At 37.0% G+C, this 21209-nt stretch overlaps 1 protein-coding gene across 5 annotated transcripts in view; it reads right to left on the reverse strand.

The window, feature by feature from the left end:
• The window catches only part of EDEM3 (ER degradation enhancing alpha-mannosidase like protein 3), a 78033-nt gene that overhangs the window by 51395 nt on the left and 5429 nt on the right, over positions 1-21209 (reverse strand). For all 5 annotated transcript variants that reach the window (XM_004767953.3, XM_004767952.3, XM_045074290.1 and 2 more), the window contains exons 2-5: positions 20767-20812; positions 6666-6766; positions 5895-5934; positions 196-308 (exon numbers count right to left, since the gene is read on the reverse strand). In XM_004767953.3, coding sequence (XP_004768010.1) covers positions 196-308; positions 5895-5934; positions 6666-6766; positions 20767-20812 — 300 coding nt within the window. The remainder of the gene's footprint in view (positions 1-195; positions 309-5894; positions 5935-6665; positions 6767-20766; positions 20813-21209) is intronic.

Consider the following 21209-nt stretch of genomic DNA (forward strand, 5'->3'; position numbering starts at 1 on the left):
TGCAACAATTTCCAATGTCTGCTGCTGTCTGTGCCTAATATAATGCAGTCATCCCAGAGCCTCTGTTTCATAATATCCCAACTTCTATCTTTTAAACATAAGAAATATCTTGCTTTATTACCATCAAGAAATAAAGCCAGTAAACCTTGGCTTTTCTGTTATTAAAATTATAGCTTTAGTGTCTTACATACTTACCCAAGAACTCTGATGTTTGTTTCAAAGACTGATACAACTACATCATTATCTAAATTAACATCTCTTAAAACTTTTCTCACCGCATCTTCAAATTCTTTAGTTTTATTTAATACCTAGGAGAAGAAAATTATGAAAATAAAATTCTATCAAGTCAAAGAGAAATAGCATTAGAATGAAATGCTAAAAGTTAATACAGTAAGACTCTAAAAAGTGACATATACAAAATGTTTCCCTTAAACCAATGATAAAAACGTGGTATCTAAAACCCACCAAAATTAACTGCCTATATTATAAGGAATCTTTATATATTTCTTTTTTAGATACACAGAAATCATTAAGACTTTAAAACATCATCAGAACTGTTAACTGGTTTCTTAATATATTACCCTTGACCTAGAGCTACATGAGATGAGCTCTACCAGGATTTGGTTTCCAAGTCAAAATATCACAAAAACCATCCTATTCACCAAACATCATTTTAAAGGTTGCTTGTTTTCAAAAGAGAGCACACCCTTCAGAGAATGACTGACTGACTAATCCTAAACCACATACCACCCGCAATCCTCCCGCATGGATACCCTGACCCTTAACTATAAAGGAGTTTAATGTTGTAATCAAGAGCAAGCCCTGTTTTGAACTCACTACCTGAGTAATCTTGGTCAAGTGACTTCCATCTCTGAACCTCTTCCTTCAACCATAAAAAGAAGAAATATCAAAAAAACTTTAAAAAATTTTAAAAAAAGAAGAAATATCCACTCCTGCAGGATTGCCCTCTTAAATGAGGTAATATATGTAAAGTATTTTCAGTCGAGTGCCTGACTTAGTAAGTGCTTAACATCATTACTGTTATTATTATCATTATCACCATAAGGGTCTAGAATCCTAACTAGGTTAACAATCCTGTGGAATCTTGTGATCAGTTCTGTGAAGGGGCCAATGCATTACATAGTTGCTCTGATTTTTCAGTCAAAATCGAGGCTGTGTCAGAGAGCTCTCTTGTTCAACTATTAAGCCCAACAGTTAAAACCAGAAATAGACAAGACCACTTAATTCATGCTCTAGCTACTACTCATTGTGCTATTGCTCATCACACTTCCCTGAGCCACTGACAAGACATTTTGCAGTGACCAGAACATTCCAACCGCCAGACCAGAAAAGTCCTGATATCAATGGAATGCCTAGAAGACCACAGCCTACACATCCCTTCCTTGCCCCTGATTACGGGATGAACACCTACCAACCTCCGCCCTCAATCACACGCGCCCGGCCTGCTCTCTTGCATGTACCCCTACCCTCAATCTCACCTTATAAAACTCTAGGTATCCACCTTGTCTGTGGAGAGGTCTGTATTAAGGCCTGTGCCTGCTACCCCCCCAGCTGCCAGGCCCCAAAAGAAATCTCTCCCCTTCTCTTTTCCAAACCTTCCTCTCTTGAGTTACTGGCTTCTCTTGCCACAAGTTTATCTGAGTCTGTTCAACAACAGTGTTGGCATAACCAGCCAGGAGCTCTGCTTCTGATTTGTCCAGCTCCCTCGGCATTCCCAGGGAGAGAGCAGCTGGCTGAGGCAGCGTGCTGGGCCTTACCTGCTCATTTCTTGGGTTAGTGGCGGTGATAAGTTGTTCGATAACTACACAATTACCCGGTATTTAGACCCCAGATCCATTAAAAGTAGTTCTCCTTTTCTTGCTTGTTTAATCTTCCTATTTGATAATACTTCAGAGTGCCTTTCACTTGATTTCTTTCATTAAAAATTCTAATATAGGTATAAAACATTCCATAAGAATATTTGACTAAGACTGAGCCTGGGTGGCTCAGTGGGTTAAAGCCTCTGCCTTTGGCTCAGGTCATGATCCCAGGGTCCTGGGACTGAGCCCTGCATCGGGCTCTCTGCTCAGCCGGGAGCCTGCTTCCTCCTCTCTCTCTGCCTGCCTCTCTGCCTACTTGTGATCTCTGTCTGTCAAATAAATAAATAAAATCTTTTAATTAAAAAAAAAAGAAGAATATTTGACAAAAATTCAAATAAAAGTAAAAGTCAGGATAAGTTCTGAGTAAAATATACTATCAAGCCTGCCCTTAAACTGCTTGGGACACCTGGGTGGCTCTGTCAGTTAAGCGTCTGCCTTCGGCTCAGGTCATATTCTCAGGGTCCTGGGATCCAGTCCCACACTGGGCTCCTTGCTCAGTGGGGAGCCTGCTTCTCCCTCTGCCTGCCACTCCCCCTGCTTATGCGCTCTCTCTCTGACAAATAAATAAAATCATAAAAAAAATTAAAAATGATTAAAAAAAACACTCCTCCTTATCCACTTCTATATCCATGTAAATTCTGTAGCAACAAGTGCAGCTGCAAATAGCCCTGAATCACTTTTAGAATGAAAATCAACTGTGCTACTCCCCACTCATCCACATTTAGTCTCATTTTGTTAATCTTACTCTTCTTCCTAGGTCTATCTCCTGAGAATTACTCCCAAGAATTATACCAATATTATTTGTTTCAAAGGAGATTAAAAGTGGAAAGAATTCTCTTTGTCCATAATTAGCTAGAAAATTCATTCCAACTGCTCTATTACTTAATGAACTCTTTAAGCTCTTAGCTGATAACAAAGATGAATTCAGGCCTCTTCCTTTCCTCACCATCTTTAATTTGTTTTGGTATCTATCTTTCTACAGCTTACATGGTAATGTAGACTATAAAGATCACACGTGATACATTCTATTATTATTTTCAAATAAGTCAAATAAAATAATCACAATGTAAAGGTAAGGTAAATCAGAAATACTATTAAGTGTATTACTAAAATGTACCAAAACAATTCCTTTTTTTAGTAGGAAAAAATTTTCTAAACTAATTTTCTGTTTAAACTAGACAGAAAATTCTATTTAAAAAAATGTTTCAAACAGTAATAAAAATTCAAAATGAATTTTTATCTTTCAAAGTTATGATGGTATGTAGTAAGTTACTTAGGCTATTCCTACTTGAAGAGACTAAAATTTAAAGAGTTTATAAAGTATTCTTTTTTTCAGTGTTCCAAGATTCATTGTTTATGTACCACACCCAGTGCTCCATGCAATAAGTGCCCTCCTCAATACCCAGCAGCAGGGTCACCCATCTCCCCACACCTCTCCCCTCCCAAACCCTCAGTTTGTTTTTCATAGTCCACAGTCTCTCCTGCTTCTTTCCCCCCTCCGATTTATCCCAATTCACTTTTAAGTATCATTTTTTAAATGTAAGATTTTTATCTACCTTTCTTAACTCCTCCTGAGGGTAATTTCAAAAAATAGAGGAGTTATTTATCTGAATCTGAACCAAAGATAAGTAAGAAATAACATGTTATAGTTAATAAGAAACTTAGATACCTAATTTAGGCCCTTCTAAGGTGAAAACAGGAGCCCAGAGAAGTTAAATGATTTGACCGAGGTTGCACACATCAGTATTATGTGATCACTCCTTATTACTCCCTGCCACAAGGAGCCAGAACTCAAGTTTATACCACACAGTACGGAGAGTATGGCCTGTTAACCAGCACGAACAGCACCACCAAGTGGCAGCTAATTAGAAACACAGATTCTTGGACCCTACCTTCAGTCTACTGGATCAGAATCTGCATTTTAGCAAGATCCCTAGGTGACTTGTAATACATTGAAGTTTAAAAAGTACTGCAGTATTATACAGTATTTCTCAAACTTTATCATATATCAGAATCATCTGGAAGCTTGTTAAAAAACAGACTGCTGGGCCTCGCTCCCAGACTGTCTGATTTAGTATGTCTGGGATGAGGCGCTAGAATTTTCCATTTCTAACAAGTTGTCAGGTGCTGCTGCTGCTGACGGTCCTGGGATATTTTGCAAATTAAAGCCAAAGTATACAACTGGTATAACATGAAAGACAGAACCTTTGTAATAATGAATGGCTCCTCAATTAGAAGCCAACAGATTTCTAAATTTAGGAAAGTTATGTAGCCTGATAGTACCTTTTCTCCTTCATTTCTGTTAAGATTTTTTAAAGCATATGATATCTGAGATCCATGTTCAAGAAAATCTTACAGAGAGATGATGGGGAATTTGCTATATGGAAAGAAAGCCAAGCTGACAGAACGAGAGACAAAGTTAAGTTCAGCTGTGATCCTTCCTAACACAAAGCTACTGCTCCTCACTTACTTCCCCCACGTCAAGGTAGACCTGAGAAGTATGACCTAGCTACAGTTACAAGGACACCACCTGGCTTCTTCCAGGGTGGCAATCTGTGCCTCCCGGGATATCTTGTTTACCTTTGCCTTTTATTTGTAAAGGAAGCCCTGTTATAACAGAACACATAGGACCACTAAACCAAAAATAAGGCATACAAATATTCTCATTCTCATAATCATGATAATACAGTTCCCATATTCCTTTAATCTCTGAGAAATAAAGTCACAACTTTTGAAACCCTGACCCAACTGTAAAAGTTGTAAACAATGCAGGCTTCACAACAAAAATCTTCTCAACCATGGCTGCATTTTATAAATGAAGAGAAGCTTTAGGAGCATAAATAGTAATAAAGCCCTGCTCCAGAATAATTAAATCAGAGTAATTCATGAGAAGGGGATATTCTTTAAAACTTCATAGGTCATCCTCCTAAGGTGCTGGTATAGAAGGAGGGATGAGGGACGCCTGGGTGGCTCAGTTGGTTAAGCAGCTGCCTTCGGCTCAGGTCATGATCCCAGCGTCCTGGGATAGAGTCCCACATCGGGCTCCTTGCTCAGCGGGGAGCCTGCTTCTCCCTCTGCCTCTGCCTGCCATTCTGTCTGCCTGTGCTTGCTCTCTCCCCCACTCTCTCTCTGATAAATAAATAAAATCTTTAAAAAAAAAAAAAAAAAGAAGGAGGGATGAGAAGGGAAGTGAAAGGGAAGAGAAGAGGATAGGAAAGGAAAAGAAAAGAAAAAGAGAATGCCCATTGAAAAAAGAACGTACAAACAATATTGGAAAGAAAAGCTTGGTTCCGAAAAGTTCCTGCCAGCCCAAAGATTTTTTTGTTGTTGTTTTTTAAAATATTAATCAATCCTCAAGACATTTACTCAAAGTTGAGAATTAGGTCTAAAGGAAAATCCTGAACCAAGCCTATACTGTAAGTGATCTCAAAGTAAAAAATTAGATACTGTATATAGAAATTATGACATCTGGAACTCAATCTTTCTCCTCTGCCATTACAAACCATCCCAACCAGAATTAATTAAAATGATTTTTATCCCATGAGGTCAAAAACAGTTGCCAAGAAGTGAACACCTGGTGCTAAAAATCACTGGTGTGAAAAAATTAAATTTTTTATGAACCTAAGAATTCTAGTTTAACAACTTCAGTATCATTGTGGCATGCCGTTCTGGATCAAGAATATCAGTGGCATTTTCTAGAATTAATTTCTTCCAATAGCTTCAACCTCCTTGCATAATGGGGAAACAACCTTCCTGATTAAAAGTGCCATCACATAAGCTACCATACCTATAAATTATTTTAATACCTCCATGACTTCTACATACTTTCACTTGATATTTACATGACATCAACTCAATACTGTGAAAGAGCTATTTAGAAGCAAAGCTCAGAAGACCTTAAATTCTGAAAACTTCTACTTCAGACTTAATGCATCATGACTGCATTCGTAATATTTTGAGTGTACAAATTATGAAATTTATAAAATATGTAAATTCAAGAGGATTCAAACCTACCACAAGAGTGTCCAAAGAATCAATCAGTGTCAGGGAAAATCTAAGAAACAAGTATAATGAGACACAAACCATTAGAAGTCTGAATATTTTATCCATGAACGTATAAGCAGATCTATCTATGACTTATCGACTGGCAGTTTCTATCAGCTAGGACTTCCAGGCATCTATAGTACTATGTAACCTATAAAGCACCGAAGGCACCGGAAAAGGCTTAAACATTACATTTAATATTCAGTGTATCTACGTATCTTTCAAAATGAATAGAAATATTCATTAACTCTCTTTTAAAGCAAATAAAATTATTAAACCATCAAAATATGAAACCAAGGTGCCTGGGTGGCTCAGTCAGTTAAGCATCTGCCTTCAGCTCAGGTCATGATCCTGGGATCCTGCAATCAAGTCCTATGTTGGGCTCTCCGTTCAGCAGGGAGTCTGCTTCTCCCTCTCCCTCTGCCCACCCTCCCACCACTTTTACTCTCTCTCTCAAATAATTAAAAAATAAAAGATATTAAACTATGAACACTTTACAATGTATCAATGACTTTATATACATTTCAAAAGTTATATTCATCTTAGCAACTCTTCACTGATCTAAGAGGTAAACTGATTTTTTATAAAACATAACAGAAGGAAATAAAAGAGTTTAAAGTCTCACTTAAAGCAGTCCTTGAAATTTAACCAACCCCCAGAAATACAACTGTAAGCTGCATCTAGGATGTCTAAGACTTCAGAACCCTGAGCTGCCACACCATCCACCGCGTTAATACTCACTTTCCCAAGGCATCATCAACATCCCCCCGACTTGGCTCTTGGCCTCTAACGCGACCTCTACAGGTTAAAGGCATGAGTTCATCAGCTGGGTAAGCATGTTCCTGCAAGGGAAATTACAGTGAGTCACTGAAGAAAATAAAAGAAAGCAAACATCATCTAGAGGACACAATCTTCTTGCAGTTATTTTTTAAAAAGGAAGATGCAAGTTACTCAGAAGTTCTACTATTCTTAAGTCTATGGGAACCTTTTCAAAAATTTAGTTATAAAGTCATACGTGCCTAAGAAAAAAATGCTAAAAAATCTTTCTTTAAAAATCTGATAATCTGCTTCCATTCCACCAAATCTCACTCTTCAAAGATAACGACTGTTACGACTGGCATTTATGCTTCCAAATTTATCCACATACATTAAAATACAGGCACATACATAATTTACATTTTATTTACAAATAGGTACTCATGCCATAGGCACACATTGCTCTAAAATTTGTTTACTTTAATCACCGTGGGGTTTTTCCACGCTAGAATTTTATAAATGTGTTTTTTAACTACAAAGTGGTCATTTAATATTAGCTAATATTACCAAGTACTTATGTTTTAAGCACTGTTTTACACAGTTTAGTTCATTTCATTATCATACCTCTGAAACAGATTCAATTATCCCTATTTTACAGAGGAGAAAACTGAGGCCCAGAGAAGGTAAGTAAGCTCAGACATGCAACTAGTAAATGACAAATCCAGAATTTGAGCCTGGCGACCTGACTCGAGAGCATATTATCCTTCACGGTGCCCGCCCTTCACAGTATCACACAGTATGGATACACTACAATTCACTTATTCCTCACTTGAGGAATATGTAGATTGAACTCAGTTTTTCACTATATAGACATGTATATGCATACATCTTTTGCACATATGCTTGTATTTCTATAGATTAAATCCCCAGAAATACACCCAGTGGGTCAAAGGTATGGATATTTAATTTCTGATACCTACAAACTGAAGACACTAACTTATATCCCAACAATACTCTAACACAGGAGATGACCAATCACTTATATTTTGCCGATCTCTTGCATAAAAAATGGTAACACAAGTTTTATTAATGAGAATAAACTTTTTTTTTGTATTCGTCATTGCTATTTATTTGAAATGTCTGTTTATATATTTTGTCCATTTTCTATTGGTTGTCTTATTGGCCAAGACATTCTCTATACATTGTGTTTGTTATATACAGTAAAAATATTTCTCCTGTCTTTTATCTTTTATTTTTAAGATTATTTATTTATTTATTTGACAGAGAGAGAGAGAGAGATCACAAGTAGGCAGAGAGGCAGGCAGAGAGAGAGGGGAGAAAGCAGGCTCCCTGCAGAGCAGAGAGCCCGATACAGCTGGATCCCAGGACCCTGGGACCATGACCTGAGCTGAAGGCAGAGGCTTTTACCCACTGAGCCACCCAGGCGCCCCTTTTGATTATCTTTTAACTTTGTTTTGGTGCTTTTTATTTTAAATATGTAGTTAAGACTATGAGTCTCTTCCTTTATGGTTTCTAGATTTCAGGCACGGTTAAGAAAGCTATCTTGAGCCTCTGAAAAGAGCACCCTTATTTTGTCTAGAGATTTACTCCATCTGGAATCTAATACCCCTTATGATGTAAAATAGGGATATAGCTGTGTTTGCCCCCCCAAAAGAGCCAATTTTCTAAATTCCACTTTTTAAACAAACCATCCACTCCCTAATTGCTTGAAATGCAGCTTTATTAGTTCAAAATTGTCTATACATTCCTATAGCCTCATTTTTGTTCTGCAGATCGATCTGCTTGACAGATTTATTTCCTATGCCTACTGCCCTACAGATCTAGTTCCTGCTCCAAACCATTATCTTAATTATTCTACCTTTCCACTATACCTTCCTACTTAGGACAGCAACTCACTCCCCCCAATTATTTTTCTTCAAAAAATTTTTAACTACTTTTTCAAATTTAGCTCTGTGGATAACTTTAGATTTTCTCTAGAACTCCACTGAAATTTTAATTGGAAGAGCCTACTTTGGGGGAGAATTGACATTATTACCAACTGGTTCTTCCCATTTAGGAATGTACTATATCACTACATTAATTCAGATCTTCTTTTATGAATTTGGTTTTCTTCTCTAGGTCTCACACATTTCTTAATATTTATTAATAGGAATTTTATCATTTGGGATACTACTTTGAGCAAAATTTTCTGTTAAAGATTTATTTATTTATTTGAGAGAGACAGAGAGTGTGTGTGCATGCACACGTCAGGGTAGGGGTAGAGGGAGAAGGAGAGGGGAAGCAGACTTCCTACTGAGCACAGAGGCCTCTGCCAGGCTCAATGCAGCTCAATCTCAGGACCCAGAGATCATGACCCTGAGTGAAACCAAGAGTTGGACGCTTAACTGACTGGGTCACCAGGGTCCCCTGGAATTCTTTTTTTTTTTTTTTTTAAAGAACAACCATGACAGAGTATTTCTAATCCAGATAATAATGAAACAGACACAAAAATCTTCCCTCCTATTCATTACAAATACATAGAACTGCTGTATCAGTATTAAATTATTTTTAAAACATAGCTGAGCTTAAGAACAAGAAAAAATTCTTAAGTACCAAAAGTGAATAATGGAGTACAGAAGATGAAGCTGCAGTGACAATGGTATGGGCGTTAGAAATAAAGATAGACTTCAGGAGAATTATGTTAATGCCCAAAGGGTATAAGAGTTGATACTACTGGTCTTGCATACATGGCCATAAGCCAGAGAAGTAGGTTCTTTAAGTTGGATAGTTGCTTCAGTAAAACTAGACTGGATCCCCACCTACTGGCAGAAAAGGACAGAAACAAGAAAGTCCTGCTGAACTTTATTTTTTTCACTAGGGGACAGTCCCTAGAAGATTCCTCTAAAATTAATTACATGATTATGATTAGAGATTAGAATCACTGTGCTTATATATTTCAACTTCAGACAATATTCACTGATTCCCTGTCAATAACAGTAATATAGGGGCGCTTGAGTGGCTCAGTCCTTAAACATCTGCCTTCGGCTCGGGTCATGATCCCAGGGTCCTGGGATTGAGACCCGCATCAGGCTCCCTACTCTGTGGGAAGCCTGCTTCTCCTTCTGTGTCTCTCTCTGTCAAATAAATAAATAAAATCTTTCATTCAACTTAAGATTTTTGCCAATTATGCTACTACAGGCAGTCTTCAACCTGCCTGGCCTCGCTACATAGGAGTTTCTACAATCTAGTTAAATAAACTCTCAACAACATGACTTAAATTCAGTTACCACTGTGTATTAACTGCAAGTGAGTGCATAAAAGACAAACTTCGGTGCCAGTTCTTCAACCCACAAGTCACTACATAAATAACCGACACTCATCATGATCAGTGATCACTCACATCACTTCTTTCAAAGTCAGTGTCTTGATTACCGTGTGTCTAGTTTTTAGCTCATACATACCAAGCGTGTGGTTATCCCCTTGTCAGCCAGTGATAATCAGACATGACAATGTGACAATTTATGAGGATGGATAATCAAAAAAGGAAATTAGCCAACAAGGATGAAAGTTCAGCGAAGAAAAGAAAAATGAGGGCACTGAAAGTGCAATTTGAACTGAACATAAACACTGTAGAGAGCAGCTGGCCAGGGACAGTTGGTCACACTGACACTCCAGAGACCAGCAGATGTGCATCTACAGGAACTGAGTGAGGGCCTAATTATCCACATAGATGAAGAAAGTGGTTGCAACATAGAGTGACCAGGTCACAAAGGAAAGGATACCTGCAAAAACACTTCTCATTAAAGGAATTCCCAGAGGTATTTCAGGGAAGGGAAAAGGGTAACATTTTTTCAGCTGATCCAAATTTTGAAAGCAGGAGGACAATTCACAGATGCACAGAAAAGATGTGTGCTGTTATCTTAGGTTACACAACTAAAATGAAGGCAATGGAGGCAAGACTACCCAATCTTAATGAATTTTTGGAAAGAAATAACACTTTAATTTTCAAAGTCTCTAATATTTTGAATGTTAGTTGTGCTATTTTAAAATCTCTGTACATTTATAACCATCAGAAAGAGAATTTTCAATATTTTGACAAAGATTTTAAAAGGTTTGTAACATTTGTATTCTGGTCTGGAACCCTAATTCCCACAGTTGCTAGTATCAGAATTTTTCTTAAGTAGAGTCAACTCATACCATTTTTCTAATGGCTTCTCCATTCCTGACTTTTTATTTTGACTCAGCTGTCGGTTGCCTGGACTTGTCCTCAGGTATGTTTTTGTTTCTCGGTTTTTTAGAGTGTCATCAGTATTGTTATTTCTCTAGTATCCCTGGGTTAGGATGTCTCTTGTCTTACACTTGAAAAATAAAATGAATGTTATAAAATGCTCGAGACATATTTTCTTCCCTTCCGAAATTTGAGGATACTGTTCCACAACCCTACATCCACTGAGAATCATCATGGCAAAGTTTCTAAGACTAGTCTGATCCCTCGTACCTTGAACGACTTGTACCACCTATGCCTGTATGTTCCCATGATTCTTAATTCTTTAAGTTCAGCAGAAATACTCCCAATTCCATACCCAGCTCTATCCTACAGCCTCTCACTAAACTCAACGATCTATATGCCAAATCCATAGCACATTAGCAGCAGAAAAACAGAATAGAGGACATAACACTAAACACCTGGTCAAACAGAAAAGGAAAGACAAAAAAATAATAATAAAGTAGGCTAAAGAATACAAAAAGCACTGAAGCCTGCAACCCTTCAGATATTTAAAAAAGTTCAGTGCTCCATAATGATTCATTTCCTGAGGAAAGGATCCCAGACAACTGTTTGTACTATAATTAGAATCCACATGCAGCTACCAAATTCTGAATTGAACATACTGTGATTTTAATATTATATACAATTTTTAGCATAAATTCCTAATAATTTTATCTTTTAACATTTTAAGTTCCTAACTTCTTTTTCTGTGTTAATGCCAAAAGAACTGTGATTTCCCAGAATGCATACGATTTTTTATTGCTTAAGTTTCGTATTGAACACATCTAAACAACACTCTGAAGTACTTCAAAAGTGATATATTTTCAGCTTGCTGATGAATTTTGAAACTTCGTAAAGTATCATTCAAATGTTAATTTGACTGTAAGGAGTTCTTTACTATCTAAACCACCACGGCTTAGAATACTTTATACTATTCCTAGGGTTCTGCAAAAACACACACATGCAAAAACACTTCTGTCTGAAATTAAATATGAAGCTCAAACCCTAGGCTTATCAAGATAAGAAAAATATTAGGAGCAATTACAAACAGAATTATCAAATAAGGGAGCTTTGAACAAGACGTAAAAATACTTTATGCCCTGCTAATTCAAGATTACAGATAAAAACAAAAACCACAGCATTTTCTTTGGGCTAACCACAAAGTGAACTACAGCTGGTTTGCGTAAATCCGGAGCAATGCCTACGTCGTAAATAAACAGCCATTACACTTCAAATATCCTGTCTACTGGAGATAATAGAGTAATATAGTAATACCGTCTCTTCACAATGTATTGCTAGAATGAGGGACAAGTAATTCCTATTGCTATGACTCAGAACCACAAAGCACAATAATTACTCAGAAACAAAACTCAGGGATAAAAAGAGTCCTATACAAATTAAGTAGAACAGGTGCCTACCTAAAAGCAAGAACAATTGCATAAAACAAAACCAAGCAGACTTCTCTCTCTGGTAGAAACTGATACCACGATTCTAAAATTTACAGAGAAATGCAAACCAGGGCACCTGGATGACTCAGTAGGTTAAGCCTCTACCTTTGCCTCGGGTCATGATCTCAGGATCCTGTTTGGAACCCCACGCTGGAGTCCCTACTCAGTGGAGAGTCCACTTCTCCCTCTCTTCCTCTCCCCATGCCCCACCCCCCCACACGTGCGCATGTCCCATGTACACACCTGCGCTCTCTAATAAAATCTTAAAAAAAAGAAATGCAAATAACCCAGAATATCCAAAACAATTTTGAAAAAGAACAACACTGAAAGACTTACACTGCCTGATTTCACAACTTAATATCACACGAAAGACAGTGTGATATTAGCATGCATATAGATATTCGGATCAATGGGGAAAAAATAGTCTAGAAACAAACCCACACATAGATGGTTAACTACTTTTACACAGATACCAAAGTAATTCAGTGGTAACAGGATATTCTTTTCAACAAATAGTGTTAGATAGAGATGGATATCTACATAGAAAAAAATATAAATCAATCTTTACCTCATTCTATATACAAATATTAACACAAAATGAGTGATAGACCTAAATAAACAGGCTAAAATTTTAAAACAGCTAGAAGAAAATCTTTGTGGCCTGGGCTAGGGAAGTATTTTTAGGTAGAATATAAGATAGGAATCATAAAAAAGGATAAACTGCATTTGATCACAATTTAAAACATTTGCCTTCATAAGACATTGTTAAAGAAAAGGCAAAGCACAGAGGGGGAGAAAATATCTGTGCTATGTGATATATGTGATAAAGGACTGATATCCAGAGTATTTAACTCTTATGACTCAATAATCAGGACAAATGACGACCTGATTTTGAAATAGACAAGAGATGTGGAGCAGGCATCACTAAAAAAGAGATATACTAAGCACACAGATTTTCAACATCATTGGTTATTGGGAAAAGTCAAAGTCAAAACAAAATGCCACTACATACCTTTTAGAATAGCTAAAATTAAAAAGACCGAAAATACCAAGTACTGGAGAAGATGTGGCATAACTAAAACTCTTATACATTGCTGGTGGGGAACACAAAATATTAGACACTTGAGGGAAGTTTTTCAGTTTCTTACAAAGTTAAATTTATCCTTCTCATATAATCTAACAATCCTGTTCCTAGTTGGGAAATACATGAAAATGTATGTCCATATAAAAATTTGCATTCACAGCAAATTTTCATAGCAGTCTTTTTAATGATAGGCAACGACCAGAAACAAGCCAAATATTTGTCAGTTGGTGAACAGATAAACAAAGTGTGTTCTATCAAATCAACTGAATACTACTAAGCAATTAATAGTAACTACAATATATCCAACAACATGGCTAAAATCTCAACACCATCATGTTAAAAGAATCTGAATCAGAAGACTACATACTGTATGATGCCATATATGAAACCCTAAAAAGGAAAAACTAGTGCCAAAAGCAGATTACAGTGGTTGCCAGGGGTCAGAGGTAGGGAAAAGGAACTGACTGCTATGGAGCATGAGGAAGCATTTTGATGGAAAAGTATGTCATGACTGTGGTGGTAGTTAAACAAATAGAAACAATTGTCAAAACTCAGAATCAAGTACGTAAAATTAAAAATTTTTTCAGGACACCTGGGTGGCTCAGTTTGAGTTGGGCCGCTGCCTTCGGCTTGGGTCATGGTCTTGGGGTCCTGGGATCGAGCCTCACATGGGGCTCTCTGCTCAGCAGGGAGCCTGCTTCCCCCCTTCTCTCTGCCTGCCTCTCTGCCTACTTGTAATCTCCCTCTGTCAAATAAATAAATAAAAATCTTTTAAAAAAAATAAAATAAAAATTTTTTTCATCTGTAAGTTATACCTAATTAAACAAAAACTTTATTCCACTGAGTTAAAATCCTATACAGAGTATCAGAGTGTGAAAATAAAATATTACAAGGGGATACTACAGAATTTATGGCAATTGGACAAAGTTTAGGATGCTCTAAAAGTACAGGGCAAGGAACACTGGTTAACAAAAGATAGTCCCACACTCATTCACACAAGAAAAGACATAAATTTATAACTTCCCTCCTCCCAGCCATTAGTACCACTTTTAAAGTACTTTATTTACAAAATTACTCTCTTATTTTTTTAAAGATTTTATTTATTTATTTGAGAGAGAGAGGCAGAGGGGGGCAAAGGGAGAAGCAGGCTCCCCGCCTGATGTGGGGCTTGATTCGAGGACCCGGGGATCATGACCTGAGTCAAAGGCAGAGGCTTAACCCACTGAGCCACCCAGGCACGCCCAGAATTACTTTCTGATGATCAAAAAGAAAACATTAGGTACAGAGTTTCAAATGGGGAATATGAAAAAGTTCTGGAGATGGTAATGGTTTGCACAACATGGTGAACATACTTAATACCATAGAAATGTCCACTTAAAAATGGTTAAAATGGGGGCACCTGGGTGGCTCAGTCATTAAGCGTCTGCCTTTGGCTCAGGTCATGATCCCGGCCGGGGTCATGGGACTGAGGCCAGCAATGGGCTCCCTGTTCATTCATCGGGAAGCCTGCTTCTCCCTCTCCCACTCCCCCTGCTTGAATTCCCTCTCTCACTGTGTCTCTCTGTCAAATAAACAAATAAAATCTTTTTTAAAAAATTAAAAATGGTTGAAATGGTAAATATATATATATATGTATATATATATATATTTTTTTTTAACCACAATAAAAAATGTTCAAAGAAAGTAACATTGGGGGGATAAAAGTAATTCTAAGAAATCTTACATAAATCAAGAAATCTATAAGGAAGTTATATTTTCCCTTGGTTTGAACGATAAGGACGAATCTACTGTGTTTTTTGAACTATGCTCTCATGAAATCAAGCTTAAAGTGGTTATTAGGTATGATTCTACTAGGTAAAAGAAACTGTGCTTACCAACTCTTTTAAAGTTTATTTGTAATGTTTAAGGCTCTACCTTAACAGTTTTTACTTCTAACAGTTTGGGTAGTTGACAGTAACCGGAAAAACGTTGGGAGACAAGTATCAGGTCAGGAAGCACAGATCTAAAACGGTTCTGCATTTGGTGGCCTAAATACATGTCATTTTGTCATCTAAATTAATCTGAAAAGTAACCTCAACGTAAGTACTAAAAACATACTAACAGAAGTGCTGAAGTGGCTATGGTCTGAGGTTAAATAAGGCCACACAAGAACTGCCAAAACAAACATCTAATTTCATGTTATTTGAGGGAAAAAGAAAGCCATCTGTGCAATTTACTGTGGATAAATTGCAGTTGGAGCAAGGCTAGAGATCTGCCAAACATAGTTGTTATAATGTTAATATTTAAGCCAATAATTGATAAAACCAGAAAATTCCTGGATATAACAAAGGATGGCAGTATTGTGGTACCTTACAGGGCACTGTTATTGAAAAACAGTATTTACAGAACTTTGGAGAATCAAGAAAGAAAAAAAAAAGGTAAGGGAAAAAATAAGCTCAAAGGGTACATGCCCAAAACAGAAAAGAATGTGTTTTAAGAAGTTTGTATGTACAATGGGAAGAATAAGCTCTCAGTTAAAGGCCTGGATGAAGTTTAGGAGGGCAATTTCAATCTCAAGCAGAGAATGAATAATGACAGTAGCAATAAACTCTTATATAGTGCTTCTTATTTGCCAGACACTAGATCCACATACTTGAATTATATTAACTTATTCAATCCTTACAACAGCAGTGAGGAAACAGACTCAGGGAGATTAGGTAACTTTCTCATTGCAACATAGCTAGCTCATAGTGCCCTGTTCCATTTCTAGACTTCTTGCTCGCTCTTAATATTATATTGCATCTTTGGAAATCCATTGGTCTCCTAGGAACCAAGAAAGTTAAAAGGAATTGCTCTGAATGCTCACTAGAATGGAGAATAATATAAAAAAGGACTAGTGAGAAATGAAAAGCTTTCAGCACTTATTAAAAGCCCACCATGTGCCAGGTACTTACATTTCAGCATAGCAGGCAACCACTACAACAAAACAAGCAGACTTATAGATCCCAAAACTCACCATAAACTTGTATCTTTCGTGAAGTTTGTTAAATGATTTCTTTGAATTTAAAAGGCAAAGATATATCATAATAATCAAATGCAAAAAAAATCACTATTTGATTACATCTTCACAAGAATTCAATTCAGCTTCAAAAAAATTTATTTTTTAAAAATATTTTATTTATTTCAAGAGACAGAGAAAGCAAGCACAAGCAGGGGGAGGGGCAGAGACAGAAGGAAAGAGAAAGAATCTTAAGCAGACCCCACACTCAGCATGGAGCCCCACTCAAGGCTCCACCTCATGACCTGAGCTGAAACCAAGAGTCAGACACTTACTGAAGCCACCCAGGTGCCCCTCTTTAAAAAAATTCAATAAGGGGACGCCTGGGTGGCTCAGTGGGTTAAAGCCTCTGCCTTCAGCTCAGGTCATGATCCCGGGGTGCTGGGATAGAGCCCCGCATCGGGCTCTCTGCTCAGTGGGGAGCCTGCTTCCTCCTCCCTCTCTGCCTGCCTCTCTGCCTACTTGTGATCTCTGTGTCCTATAAATAAATAAAATCTTAAAAAAAAAAAATTCAATAAGCATTTGTGTACCAGGCATGATTTCAGGCACAAGACATATAAAAGATGAATTTATTAAAAATTAAATAAAATGGGGCGCCTGGGTGGCTCAGTGGGTTAAGCCGCTGCCTTCAGCTCGGGTCATGATCTCGGAGTCCTGGGATCGAGTCCCGCATCGGGCTCTCTGCTCAGTGGAGAGCCTGCTTCCCTCTCTCTCTCTCTGCCTGCCTCTCCATCTACTTGTGATTTCTCTCTGTCAAATAAATAAATAAAATCTTTAAAAAAAAAAAAAAAAAAAAATTAAATAAAATGATCCCTGTTCTCAGGACACCTGGTGGCTCAGTCAGTTAAGCGTCTACCTTTCATGATCCCAGGGTCTGGGGATCCAGTCCCTCCCGCATCAGGCTCCTTGCTCAGCAAAGAGCCTGCATCTCCTTCTGCCTGCTGCTCCCCCTGCTTGTTCTCTCTCTATGAAAAAAATAAATAAAATCTTTAAAAAATAAATTAAAAATAAATAAAATGATCCCCGTTCTCAACAATCTTACAAGCTACAATAGCCCTTGACAATTATGCCCATTTTACATAAGATAGTGCTCAGAGGGGTTAAATGAACTGTTTAGGGTCCAAGCTATTAAATAAACAAAACAAAATTTGAGCTCAAACCCATCTAATTCCAAAACCTATATGCTTTTGCTTTACAGCAAACTAATACTGTTTCTGAGTATTACAACTGGAAAAAAATTTCAGGTGACTTCAAATAACTAATACAGAGCACCTGGTCTCTGCTTAATATTTTAGAACTGTTTCAGGTTAGTTCTGAACTTGAAAAAGGGAAATGAGAATTCCAGACTAAATCTTGGGTTACAATCTTCACATAAACTAAGCAGAGCACAAGTACCTTGCAAGAGTCACTTGTGTGGTAAAACCGTTGAACTTTTAAAAATATGTATTGCAGAGGAATGCAGATGGTGTGGATCCACTGGAAAAATGAAGGGGCGTGTTAATTCCAGGAGTTCCCAGTCTTCGGGGTTGAAATCCCTCCCCTTTCAATCTTATAGGTAGGGAGGTGTAATACAAAGCTTCCCAATTAGGGTCCAAAAAATAGGAACTGGCCCAGGAAGTCCTCGGAGAGCTGTTGTCAGTACTCTGTTGTCAGAGAGCTCTGTCATAAATCCATTTACTAAGTGAACTCTGTAACAGGGAAAAATGTATCGATAGAAATTTCTGATGTTTACCTAAAAAGGGACAGGGATATTAAAAATATTGTGCTTTAGGGGCACCTGGGTGGCTCAGCTGATTAAGCATCTGCCTTTGGCTCAGGTCACAATCCCAGTGTCCTGGGATCGAGCCCCACACTGGGTTCCCTGCTTGGTGGGGAGTCTGTTTCTTCTCTGTCTCTCTTTGTCCCCCACTGCTTTCTCTCTCTAATGAATAAGTAAAATCTTTGTAAAAAATAATTAATTAATTAAAATACTGTGCTTTACAAAGAGAGGATCCTCTTCACAGTGAAATATACTGAACTGATCCAGCTGTATACCCTTTCATTCAACTTTGGAAGTAAAAGTATGCATTTGTGAGATGGCTAATGTTTGAGGGTATAGCATCGATCCACTTGGCCACCACAAAACTATTGGCCTAGATTTGTTCAATTTTGCTTGGCCCAAATGGAATGAACTAACCAGAGATAAATAATTTTGAAAGAACGATTAAGGGAATTATTAAGAGAATGGCCAAGGTCTTTAGAAATGAATTTAAAACTGTGTTTTCAATATGGTTAAAAATACCCCAAGTTACATTACCATTATTTTCAAAAAACATTTATTAAGAACTCAATATAGGGCGCCTGGGTGGCTCAGTGGGTTAAGCTGCTGCCTTCGGCTCGGGTCATGATCTCAGGGTCCTGGGATCGAGTCCCGCATCGGGCTCTCTGCTCAGCAGGGAGCCTGCTTCCCTCTCTCTCTCTCTCTGCCTGCCTCTCCATCTACTTGTGATTTCTCTCTGTCAAATAAATAAATTAAAAAAAAAAAATCTAAAAAAAAAAAAGAACTCAATATAGACTCCTAGAAAAACGAAATATAAGGAGTAAGAATTATCAAATATAAAACATGTTCAAACAATACAAAAATGCAGGGCGCCTGGATGGCCTCAGTCAGTTAAGTGTCTCCCTTCCACTTGGGTCACAATCTCAAGAGTCCTGGGATGGAGCCCTAAGTCAAGTCTAGCTCCCTGCTCAACAGAGGGTCTGCTTCCTGCTTCTCCCTCTCCCTTTGCCCACCCCCTACCTGTGTTCTCTCACTCACTCTGCTCAGTGTCAAATAAATTTTTTGAAAAGCTAAAAAAATGGGGTGCCTGGGTGCCTCAGTGGGTTAAAGCCTCTGCCTTCGGCTCAGATCGTGATTCCCAGGGTTCTGGAATCAAGCGCCACGTCAGGTGCTCTGCTTGGTGGGGAGCCTGCTTCCCCCTCTCTCTCTGCCTGCCTTTCTGCCTACTTGTGATCTCTGTCAAATAAATAAACAAATAATTCTTTTTAAAAATAAGATAAAATAAAAAGCTAAAAAAAAAGGTACACGAACACATAAAGTGTGTATACTTAGGTGTTTATAAAGATGTTAATATATGAAGATATTTGCATTATATATAATGAAAAATGGATTCACAGAATCAGTTGAAATATACTTAAAGCAAAATCAATTAAAGTTAGTTCTCTGTCAAACATTTCCCAAGTATATTTTATAGGCTTTCATCATAAAAGAAAATCTGACACATTTTAAAATGTTTGTACATTTGTACATTAAAATGCACAAACATTTTAAAATGTAAAAAACTAAAAACATATTTTAAAATGCAAAAACATATTTTAAAATTCATAAGAATTCTCAGAATAATTTGATTACTCTTTTCAAAATTATAGAAATTCACAGAGAATTTTCTTTGAATTCTAAAATTTGTTGCTAGCTCATCTTTTTAGAAATTAAACATTTTTTTTTCCTGAAGTCTAAGATCATTTTATTAAGGGGCATGAGGCAGGAAGAAATAGGGGGCACCTACACCCCCCAGCCTTGCCATCCCCCAAGCGGCTCCCTGTACTATGGGAGGATTAAATTTTTAATTGTGGTTAAAAAAACATAAAATTTGCCATTTTTAACATTTTTAAGTTCAGCAACATTCAGTATATTCACTGTTGAGCAAGAGAACTCCGTAACTTTTTCATCTTGCAAAACTAAAGCTGCAATTTCATCCCAAGTGAAGACTAAGACATTTTAAAACAATACAGATCAGTGTATTTAGAAAGTAGAATATATTCAAATCAAAGCCCACTATTAAGACATAACTTGGACAGAAACTAGGTCATATTTTGTCTCTTTTCAACAACCGTTTTCTTCGTAGAGTATATGAAGCAATATTGTAAACAGTATTTTTAAATAAGAGAAAAATTTTCCCAAAGGCTGGAGATAACATCTTATGCATACACATCCACAATATCTAACCATATTAATCACTCACATTGCTGATCTCATCAAAGGAAACTACTTAAATACAAAGTTACCTAATCTAATGCAGTTTCATAGCTATCCAATTAAACTTCTCTAAAAACCAATTACCAAAAACACTGTTAGTTTATGCTTGCACTGTTTTTTTTTAAACTTCCGTTAAAAAGAATGTGCTATTAATACAGGTTTCAAAATCTGCAGCTATTTTTTATATAATAATCCACTCACATAAATGATGTATAAAGATAAGACTTCTACTTACCATATAGTTACCATAAGCATGATCAAACATTTCCAGTACTTGATTCCTAATTTTAAAAGAGCAGAAATGGAAAAAAGTTAAGTACATTCTAGAAGTTTTTCCTAAAAAAGTTAATGCTCCTTCATAAACATACACCCATTAAAAAAAAAAAAGAAAGAAAAAATTAGTTAGAAACGACATAAACAGAGTCAAGAATACATTAGTGTTAGTAGACAAGCTTTCATGAACCACAGAGAGCTGGCCAAACTTTTACTATTCCTAGCAATTTATGTAAAATTCACCTTATGTTTCTCAAGAAAATTGATAAATGATGCATGCCATGCAGAGAGAAGGAAATCTGATGCTAAAAAACAATTACCTCTTAAAAAACTATTCAACAGGTCTTTTTTTTTTTTTAAGATTTTATTTATTTATTTGACAGAGAGATCACAAGTAGGCAGAGA

This window comes from Mustela putorius, unplaced genomic scaffold (assembly GCF_011764305.1).
Source record: "Mustela putorius furo isolate JIRA1106 unplaced genomic scaffold, ASM1176430v1.1 tig00537335_pilon_pilon_pilon, whole genome shotgun sequence".
Classification (NCBI taxonomy): domain Eukaryota; kingdom Metazoa; phylum Chordata; class Mammalia; order Carnivora; family Mustelidae; genus Mustela; species Mustela putorius.